Here is a 10507-nt window from a genome sequence, read left to right on the forward strand (position 1 = left end):
TCGCTGCTCGACACCTACTTGCAGATGATGCGGGCATCGGGCATGGACCTCACCTCGCCCAGCGCAGACAACATGCCGGACGACCGGAAGTTCCTACACTCGCGGCCCCTCGGCGGCGGCGTCCTTGACTTGACCCGCCCCGAGATGACCCGCAGCTGTTCGCCGCCGCCGCGGGAAGACGACCACGGCGGCCAGGGCTCGGACGACTTCAGCGAGGACGAGCACGGCAGCCTGCACCTGGACGAGGTCCGGGCCCCGCAGAAGCTGGGCGGCGGCGCCACCGTGGTGACCGTCACGCCGCGCTCGCCCGAGCCGTCCGACACCGAGGACGAGGCGAAGTGGGCCGTGCAGTAGTGAGCACCACAGCACAGCCGTGCAGCGTCACACAGCAATCACACCAGTGGTACAAATGACACGTTGGATGCAAGAAAGAGTTGTGCGTCTGTGGGCGGGAGTCAGAGGCTGTGGCGCCGCCCTTCCCCGCCGCCCGTGAGTCGCCCTCATGCACGCCTGACTATTTATGTCACTGTCATGCCCCTGTCATCGCCCTCTCACCTTCCCCATCAACTATCATCCGATAAATGAATTATTCCGTAGTAGAATATCTTCTAACTATGCAACTCCTCATTCACCCCATCCTCCCGCCCGTTTTCCCCAACACTGACTCTCCTATCACCCGCGCAGGACCCACCTTCCTTCCTTCCTTTTCCCCCCCCCCCCCTTTTCTTGCACCTGCCCCCTCCCCCGCATTCCACGGCCCTCACCACCAGGGGCGTGACTGAGGGCGACGCACGTCTCCAGCAGTTGTCAGTTCTCAGGGACTCGCCGGGCTTCACTCCCTCCTGTACATACTTCTCACACTCAGGCCGGCGGTGACACAGGGGGAAGGGCCGCCCACAGGACTCCGCGACTCCCGCCCGCGCACTCCCACAAACACACGCTCGTGCACAAAATGGCACCTTGGTTATGTGCACCCATGGAACTTTATGTGGCCCTCTGCATGATATGGTAAACCAGTTGGTGCCCTCTCTTGGTGCTCGTCTTTCTTTGAATTAAGACAACATGGCCTCTCTCTCATGCGGAGAAGTTGAATTTTAAAATGAATATGTGTCGACTCACGCTCTCTAAGCCACTAGACACCGATTCTCTCTATTCCAAGTGCAAAATGCATTATGCAAAATGTATTATCTTTTTTTTCGCAAGTCATGTAAACAAATGCACCAACGGGCGCCCAGTGTTGCCATACCACGATCACTGTATTCTCACTGCGGTATCATCTCGCGTTTACGTCAACTCATTATATCTGAGTGAAGCAACTCAGGTGGAACTTATTGGTGCATATTGTAGCTCCATTTGGCATCATCTCAGCATTCCTTTTAGCCGCAGTTTCAGTCTTATTTTTAGGCTTTTACACAGGGATGGACCCATGACCTATTGCCCATAGTCTGTGATGCGACCTTGGATTTTAAGCGTTCTGTAGCCTTTTTCAGACCGTTAACTCTATTTGAAATGCAGATACTTTAACCGTTTGTAAAGGCACTACTCGACGCTCAAAATTTCTGATCTCATCCTATAAAATGTCTGTTGTCCTTGACTGTTAACTTATTCCTATTCAATGCTTCTACTCCTACAACTACTATTTTTACATACTAATGCTACAAACTCCCTCATCTATCACTACTACACTAATTCTCCTGTTACTACTTCTTCTCTCACCACTACCTTTACTACTAAAACTACCAAACTACGACATTTATCTCTACTACTACTCATTTTCTACTTGCAAACTATCACTACTAACGCCCCTAAACTATATCCATCACCACTACCATTTCTCCACTTCATCTTACTCCTTACCACTGCTGTTACTTATGCTACAAAGCACTACTACTGCTACTGTTACTACTACTACTACTTCTACTTCTACTTCTACTTCTACTTCTACTTCTACTTCTACTACTACTTCTACTTCTACTTCTACTTCTACTTCTACTTCTACTTCTACTTCTACTTCTACTACTACTACTACTGCTGCTGCTATTACTACTACTACTGCTACTACTACTATTATTACTACTCTTACTACTACCACTGCTACTCCTACTCCTGCTCTGTTTTGTTTTGGTTTATGTCTGTGAATTCTCCGTCCAGCCAGGGTAAAGTCCCCAGACCCGCAAAGACGGTTCCAGTCAGGTCTCTGCTCAGTACAAAGTTTGTCAGTGGCGGAGGCCCCAAAGTCCCGTCTTGATCTCAGTGTAAATAACCGCCATGGAACAGACAAATGAGTCCCTCTCCGCACCCTCTATGAGATATTTCAGATAGTCAGGTAGTATTTCAGGTATCAGATCCCATATTGTTATTTTTGTAATGTGTTTACACAAAGGTTCTCAACCATTCCAGTCGTATGGTAAACTGCTCTGTCCAAGTCATATGTCAGCATTTTTAAGTGCAACTAGTCAAGGATTCAGTAACAGAAAACACAATTGGTGTGCTTTTAGGATGCACTTCCACTATGCTTAGCAGGTACAGTAAATAAGCGATAAATTGTATATTAACCTATAGAGATATATAACACGTGGCCTGCGCGGCAGTAGAAACTGTAGTGTCTACCTCATAGTTGTAGCGGATATTGTCACGATGGCAGCCTGGGCACAGTGCACAGTGCCCACACGCTCTTGTGAACACGCTTGGGCGGGCATTGTAGAGATGCCTGCGTCGCCAGTGGCGCCACGGGCGGCTGCGTCAGCGTGCGCGTGCGCGCCCGGGGCGAGGCGGCGGCGCAGGAGAGGTGGTGCCAGTGTGGCGAGGCCTCCGTAGAGATGCCCGAAGGGCCATGCCTGCGAGGAGGTGTTGGTGCCCCGCACAGTGTGTCCTCAGTGTTAGGCTAGTGTAGATTAGACCATAGCCATATTGTTAACGTAGGTAAGGCACCGGTAGTTGTTGTTGTTTGTTGCAGCAGCGGTGGTGATGACGCGGTCCGAATTACTGACACAGCCGTGATGAGAAAGGTGATAGGTACGTGTGCCCAGAGCACCGTAGTTAAACACAGTTGCTGGGAGCCCGCCCACACACAGCACGCTCGCACGCCCATGATTGCACGCCCTCGGATTTAAGGTGTAAGTTCCATGTAGATGTAAAAGATGTAGGCCATGACTGTAGAATGTGCGGCGTCCCGCGCCAGCGAAGAAGGCGGCCGCCCCTCCGCTCCGGCCGGACCAGCCGACCGCCATCCGAGCGGCGGCCGTCGTAGCGATTAGAGTTTTGTTACACATCATCTATGCAAGAGGCAGAGATGAGGAGAGGCGGTGCGGCGTGCCAGGGCGGCGCCCCGCGGCAAGTGAGGCCGGGCCAGGTCAGGATGTAATCATGACCAACCTGCCATTTTCTCAGCAATACCAGTGAGCCAACCCGCACCCAGCCTCCAGTACCGTGCTAAACCCACATTATCAACGCAGCCCATTACTGATAACCCAGCCATGGCGCCCGCGGCCCGACGGGCTGTGGGCGCTGCAAACCGACAGTATTTACCCAAGAGGAGTATTCACCCATCCGCAGCAACCACGTCTTTCCATAGAAGTATTATAACCCACTAGACTAATAGGGAGGCTGGGTTCGCGCTGGCTCACGCGAGATGGTGCTGGGGTAGGCTAGTGTCCCCTCCCCCCCGCCCCCTCTGCCCCCACGCGCGCGCAAGCGGGCGGGGGCGGGGGGCGGGGACCGTCAGGGTGGTGTATGAAGATGCAGAAGACAGTTTTGTGTGTCTCTAACCTGTAGAAAATGACATATAGGAAATAAGTTATATTAATGGTTCTATATAAGGTAATTCCTAGGCCTACTTATCTTCTAGGTTGGTAACAGCATGCTTAGAGTCAAGGTCTGGTTGGATGACAAAGTAGAGAGAGAGACTCGGCTCTGCACAGTTGTATGGTGAATGAATGTAGGAATGTCAACCGAGAGTGGTGTGTTGGATCATCTTTCACATACGAATTACTATGCTTAAGTTATTGTAAGTTTTTTTTATTAATTATTTAAGTTATGGCCAATTATTTGTAGTGTAACAGATATGTCTTTATGATTGTTGGTACTATAATGTTATTTTACCGAATTAGCAACAATGCTTATTATTTTTCTAGTTAAGTTTGCAAGTTCCTAGTTATTAGACATGTCAGCTAAGGGGAAACGCAAGGGAGTTCAGTCGTTTTGCCATTATCTACACGCTATATATATAAATATATTTATCCATTATATGATGAGGACGTGTTTCTGAGAAAACGACCAGTTTGCATATTCTATGTAAATTTATATTTTTTAATTTAATACGGTAAGAATGTGAGATTATATTATTTCGCAGAACAGATCACACATGTTTGGCCATAAGGACTAAGTTCCCCTGCTCCCTAACCCGAGTGATGATTGTCCGAATTGTGCAGCTTCAATACTTTTAATTTGCTACATTACCAGGCCCTCTCGCGGCCGCCAAGATAACTAACGTGCCAAGCATCCATTGTTAATATTTTTCAACCCGTTTTCCCCTAAGAATTATCCCGGTTGTTTTGTCTGAGCATACTGGCCAGCAGCGGCGCCCAGGCCGCACGTGTCGGGAAGGCTTCCTGTCAGACAGCAAGACTGTATGCCCGATATGCCTCCCGCAGGAGGATGTGCATGTTATTTTAAGTTCCAAGACGCACCGAACGTCAATCGTGTAATGCTGACAAAGGTCTAGCCACGGGAAGGACCCCCAAGACACCTGCAAAACACAGACGCTCACTCGGCGACCTCGTGTGACTAAGGCAGCGGCGCCCTCCGGCCCAGGAAGGCCCCGGGGGACCCCCTGGTGGCTCCTGAGGGCGTGGGGCGGCCGCTCAGTGTGCTCTCTTATCGTACCAGATAGATACTTCATGCGTCGAGTCGTCCAAGTGCTCAAGCTCAGTATTGTGCCATGCAGAATGTTGGGCGGGTGAAGTGGTACTGTGCAGTGCAGTGTTGCATCTAGGTCGGTACTTTACAGCTTTGAAGGACTTTGCGTAAGTAGGAAGAAACTGCGCAAGTAGAGAAGAACTGCGCAGTTAGAACAGTTGTGCGCAGGTAGGATGGCTCTGCGCATTGCTAGATACAATGTGGGCTGGTAGTCAGCAGTGCCAAGGTTTTGAAATGGAGATTTGATTAACCGAATTCCCTCAAAAAGACGAATTATAAATTGTTATAGTCGTATCCACAGGATGTGTATAAAGTCATATGTGTTCAGTGATGTAAGTGCCATGATGTTAAACAAGTCTAGGCTGACCACTTTAAACAAAATAAAAAGTTTTTTTTTTATTTCGACAGATGGGTGAGTTAAGAGTTTTTGCAATGAAATGTGTCCGCACAAATCTTATATCGAGTTTGTAAAATCAGTAGACATATGACCATCATTTTAGAAAAAAAAGCCAATTTCAAACAACAACATTGTGTAGAAAAATATATGAGGATGAGGATGAGTCTAAAAACATGAAATATCTACCATTTTCTTCAATATTTCACTTACTTCTTGTAATTCCTAGTCCTGTGTGCTCATTCACTGGGCGCGCAATACTAACACAGTTAAGACAACAAGCTGTGCATGTGAACTTGCTGCTTTTAAAGGCAACGCGTGCGGTTTCGAAGTCAACTCCATCACTTCGTAGAGCATGTCACACATTATCATATACATATAGTTTGACATGTGAACATCTATGCTGTGATCTGGAGCTTGACTCGGCTGCATACAGAGCTCCTGGTCCTGTACTAAGAATCATAAAGAACTCAGAGTGAAGTAAGACACAAGAAGAAGAAAAAAAAAACTTGTATAAGGCTAAAGTTGCGTCCTTATAGTTGCATGTCCACCCAAGTTGCCTCTTGGCCGAATCCGTAGGACTCAGGACCGCGAGTTCGTGTTGCCGGAGCTTGAGCCTCGTCCTCAGCCACAGTGGAAGGGTGACTTCACCTCAAGTGTGAACTGTCAGCTGAGGCGCGAGACTACAGAAAACAATTTATTCTTAAGCTTTTTCCAAATGCATACTTTTTACGCTCTCTTTAAAAAAATGTGTATACTCCATATTGCCGAATTATACCGAATTGTGGTGCAGACCTGTGGTGCATCGCTTGAATTATTTCCTTTGTTAACCAGCGATTTATTTGTTGGTTTGTTTCATACATAAAGCTGATAGGCAGCCCCGCCGCGGGCTTTGGATTAAGTATCGTACTTCCTGCCATGATATCTGCGTCTGAAGTTATCATTTCAATTCAAGTAATTTTGCAGTTCAGTGTAAAACTTACATGCTTCGTGAAAGGTGCGTGTCGGGTTTTGCGAATAATTAAATACTATATAATGTATGCTCCAGGGCATGTTGATTCTGTGCCATAAGTAGAATTATATTCGTATCTTAAGCGACAAATTTTAAGCGGTTTAGTTAATCTGATGCGAAAGAACACGCAGATGATGTTCCGAGTCAGCTGTAGTAGGTTGTCTCCGCCCTCAAGCCCTCGTGAGTCCCTTTGCATCCACGAGCCTTCTACGTGTAGGACCCTCCATCCACGGGCGCCCTCCATCACCCTCCACGGGGAAGGTGGCCAGCGAGCCTCCGCCAAGACGCCTTCCGCCCAGCCTCGAAGTAACCCAATTTCAGAGTAACTTTTGTGATGAAGGTTGCGTGTCTGAGGACGGTAAGACTATAGGCTGGACCTGTGGCTTACTTAGATTCGCTTTGCGGCTCCGGTTCCCATGAAAAGAAAATAATGATGAAGTAAATAACCTCGGGAAGAAAGAGGAGTATCAAACGTAGGATGATCTTCAGGTTATATCCTCATGTGTCCGTCTCAAATTACCAAGACAAATATTTACCTCTTACAGATGGGGCAAAGATGAAACTCCTCACCTTGGCTTTCAAGGCCACTAAATTGATTGCTTCAGTCAGCAACTGATTGGCTTACTGTCACTAAAGTGACAAAAATAAGAATCGTCTTATATCAGGCTCTCTAGAGTCCGTGCAGTTTATCTCATAAATCGTTTCCATTTCAGAATCTTGAAGGATTTTGTGTGTAGATGAGACTAGATCAGTACAGACATCGTGCTGGTGTCCCGGTCAACCCTAGACTGTGACCTCGCGTACTCTGGCGCGCGTTGCCACCGGTGATCTGAGTGACTGGCCCTCTCGCCCTCGCGCCAGTCACTCGCTGTGTTCGTTAGTAATAGGCAAGGCTAATTCCCTACAGTGGACACCGCTTACAGCCATCAATACACTCATGCTTACATGTATAATTTGGCCGAGAGAAAAAGGAAACAGGGAGACGCAAGATCCGACCGCTGTGTGCCGAATGCATTCCTTTTGGTACATCGTATGGGGTTACAGAAGCACACAACCGTATCGTACTTATAGGAACGCTTAGAGCACGATTTATACACAGACATACAGACAAGCCTCTCAACACGACAAATTCTCCAACTAAAATACTGCAAGCGGTGTCGTCTGTGCCATAGTCCAATCATCTACCTCTTCCACAACCCGGTACCTCATAGCCCAGATGCAACCCCGGTATAACCCGACCGGTCGCCCGGTATGTTCCGCCAGTTGTAACCTGTAGCTCAATGACATAGTTCCCAGCCCTCGATATCCTAATGAACCCCTCCACAGCCAAACTTTTTACCCTAAAATAACCATCAGTTCCTCGACGACATAACCTCTGTTCTTCCCCAGTTTCATCTACCAGTAGCCTAGTTGTTGTGCTCCAGTTACGTCCCAGTCAGTCGTAGTCTGGTGAAATGGCCTGTACGAAAACTTTTTAAACTCCGGAATAAATAAACAAAAAAAAAAGAATAAAAAAATACCTCTGCCTTCCTGAACGCATCGTATCAGTGCAGCCAAGCTTCATTCATAGTGCCATATCTCATGCCTGCTTGCGTTTTGCCTTCAGTGCCGTGGTTACAAGCAGTACAAAGCGGCGTGTTCTTTCCCCTCCACAAGTCATATCTGTACGTCACTCAGACGCAACCTTGACAAGCGCTGGGTGGATGATTTCAAACATGAATCATATCTCATTTTAATGTCCATATTCAATAGACCTAATAGATTATTCTTACCATATATATAAACATATATATACATATATATATCCTGCCTCAATAGTACACAATAACAGTATCCTTTTAATCCATGCCAAGTTTTATAGCCCTGTATATCCATATGAATCCACTGCCCAATGCCTTTATCCTATTGTGATTCCACGGTCCTTTTTCTGAAATAATCCCGAAAAACAGCTAGGAACTTCATGGTTTGACCACGAAAAAATAGCCAAATTCGAAAAGCAATGTGAATGCAGAAGATAGAAGATTGCAACATTTCAGAATTCTGGCCTTGGTTCTTTGTTGATTAATTGTTACGAGTTGAAGCACTCGATCTTGTGCAGAATGGAGTGATGTTATTGCGATTTCTTGATGATGGTTGATTGCAGTACAACCGGGACACCAGCTTGTGTTAAGACAGTTGACGATGGGGGGACATTCGCTGCCGATGGATCATTTGAGTGTGAAGTTCAAGTGTATTGTTGCAGTTGTAGTAGGCTTTTTAAAAAGAATTTAAACCTTCGTACAAATTTTGGAAGCAAATAAGTACGTCACGGCTTCCACCTCCTCTTTGGCCTTGAACCCACGCCGTTGCGGCACGGAATATCATTAAATTAAAACACATAATACTCGACGATCAACCTGTGATTTCTCAAGGATTATCAGACAGGTATACTTGACCTCAGATGACCAAAAAATAAGGCAGCATCGAAAAATTCCCATGACAAATCCCTTCCCTTCGTGATAGATAGCTGAACCACCGTACATTTCCCGCCAAAAACCTGATTCCTTCGCCCCCTAACCTTTTTGCCATATAATCTTCATACCTTATTTATTAATATTATGATTTAATGCTTTGACGTGATACCTGTTAGTTAACTCTTATTCAATTAGGTTTCATGTTTACTTTTTTGTTTTCGTAATTTGTTATTTCATTATTTTGTTAGTTTGCTCAATGATGTCACTTATAAGTTCCTGTACGATTAGTACTAACATACTGTTTTTGTGTATTTCAATATATATGTTTGGTAGTTAATTACTAAATCAGTGTCAGATACTATGCATTCCAGTCATGTTTATGTCAGTTTTTTTTTATGAGCGATAATTGCTCCATTCCATCCTTGACACTGATTGCCTTCATTTTTTTCAAATCTCGTTGACTTCTTCCAATTGTTCATTCATTATCTTTGTTTCTTTATTTTGTTTATATATAGGGAAACCAACAAGCGGATTCAATCATAACAGTTCCTGTTACTCGTCTTGAGTATTCCCTCTTTTTATTTCATTTATATATTATTTTCCAAGTTTTGTTTGAAGTTAAACTAGCCCTTTTATTTTTGTTCCCAATTTCCATGCTCGATGATGCATGCAATTGCTATTGGTACTGGATTGGAAGAAGTCTTCAGAAAAATATTTATCAGTGATCCCCCTCTCCACATGCAAGTTACATAGAAAATATAATTAGTTAAGTTTTCATACCACCCTTGAATTATTATTTTTTATATAATTACGATTATTTCCAAATTCCCATTTAATACTCATTTCCTCCCCATAAAACCTCCATTCCTTAATACCCTCCCACCCCTTCTCCCCTACTCATCAACCCCCCTTCCCTCCCTCCCTCCCTCGCTTCGCTGTATGATTCTTGCACCCGTGCACTTATTTTTTTAATAGCGTGCGACGACCTTAGCCCTGTATGTGGGTGCATCGTGTCGTGCCTCAGGTAGTTAACAGTCAGCTGATGTGTAGCATTAAGGAAAAACACATGAATAAATAAACAAAAAATATAAAAAAGTGACTCAACCAGCCATTATAAGCCTCTTGCAAGTGGGAATAGAAGCCTATGAGAGTGAGCGTGTTGTAGAACAATCGCGTTGACATGATTGATATTTGGGCCTGTACATGAGCATATCTAATTCCTTTATTCACATTTATTTAGTTAATGGTAAGTGTTGGATGCTCACTGCCCACGTGTAGTTGCACTCACAGGCTAGTAAACCATTGCCTTCCCTCAGGCCATACTGAACAAGGTTGAAAATGGCTTGCTCTGTCACGGTTTACCAGAATCTCAGAATCTCAACACGAGAAGCCGGGAGCTGGAGCGTATGTCGAGACGCGGCGTAACCTACGGGTCAGACAGAAATAATAAACATTTGCCTTTTTCGCGTATTCATGGCTCGTTGTTTGCCGGAAGAAAGTGATTTTTTTTCAGATATACTAAGTGATTGTTGTAAACGACCTGTATTCTACGCTACTCATCTGCACAAAATTAGACACTTTACAGCTATCGACAAACAGGCCCCAGCGTCCGGGTCGTGTTCATGGGTAACAGACTACCAAGTGTGTAGCCGACCCAATACTCTGTACTATGCACTTCCCCATATAAACCAGGAAAAGCAGTGTGTGTGTATACATGTATACACTATATAT

The 10507-nt window shown here is 45.6% G+C and overlaps 1 protein-coding gene across 3 annotated transcripts in view; it reads left to right on the plus strand.

Moving 5' to 3' along the window:
* Positions 1–7840, plus strand: part of ab (BTB/POZ-zinc finger protein abrupt) — a 292930-nt gene extending 285090 nt beyond the window's left edge. For all 3 annotated transcript variants that reach the window (XM_043005405.2, XM_043005403.2, XM_043005402.2), the window contains one exon: positions 1–7840. This exon is cut by the window's left edge and continues 545 nt beyond it. In XM_043005405.2, coding sequence (XP_042861339.1) covers positions 1–354 — 354 coding nt within the window. In that variant the 3' untranslated portion in view covers positions 355–7840.
* The last annotated feature ends 2667 nt before the right edge of the window (positions 7841–10507 follow it).

The sequence above is a fragment of the Penaeus japonicus genome, unplaced genomic scaffold (assembly GCF_977035675.1).
Source record: "Penaeus japonicus unplaced genomic scaffold, GWHDUDI00000001_assembly GWHDUDI00000008, whole genome shotgun sequence".
NCBI lineage: Eukaryota > Metazoa > Arthropoda > Malacostraca > Decapoda > Penaeidae > Penaeus > Penaeus japonicus.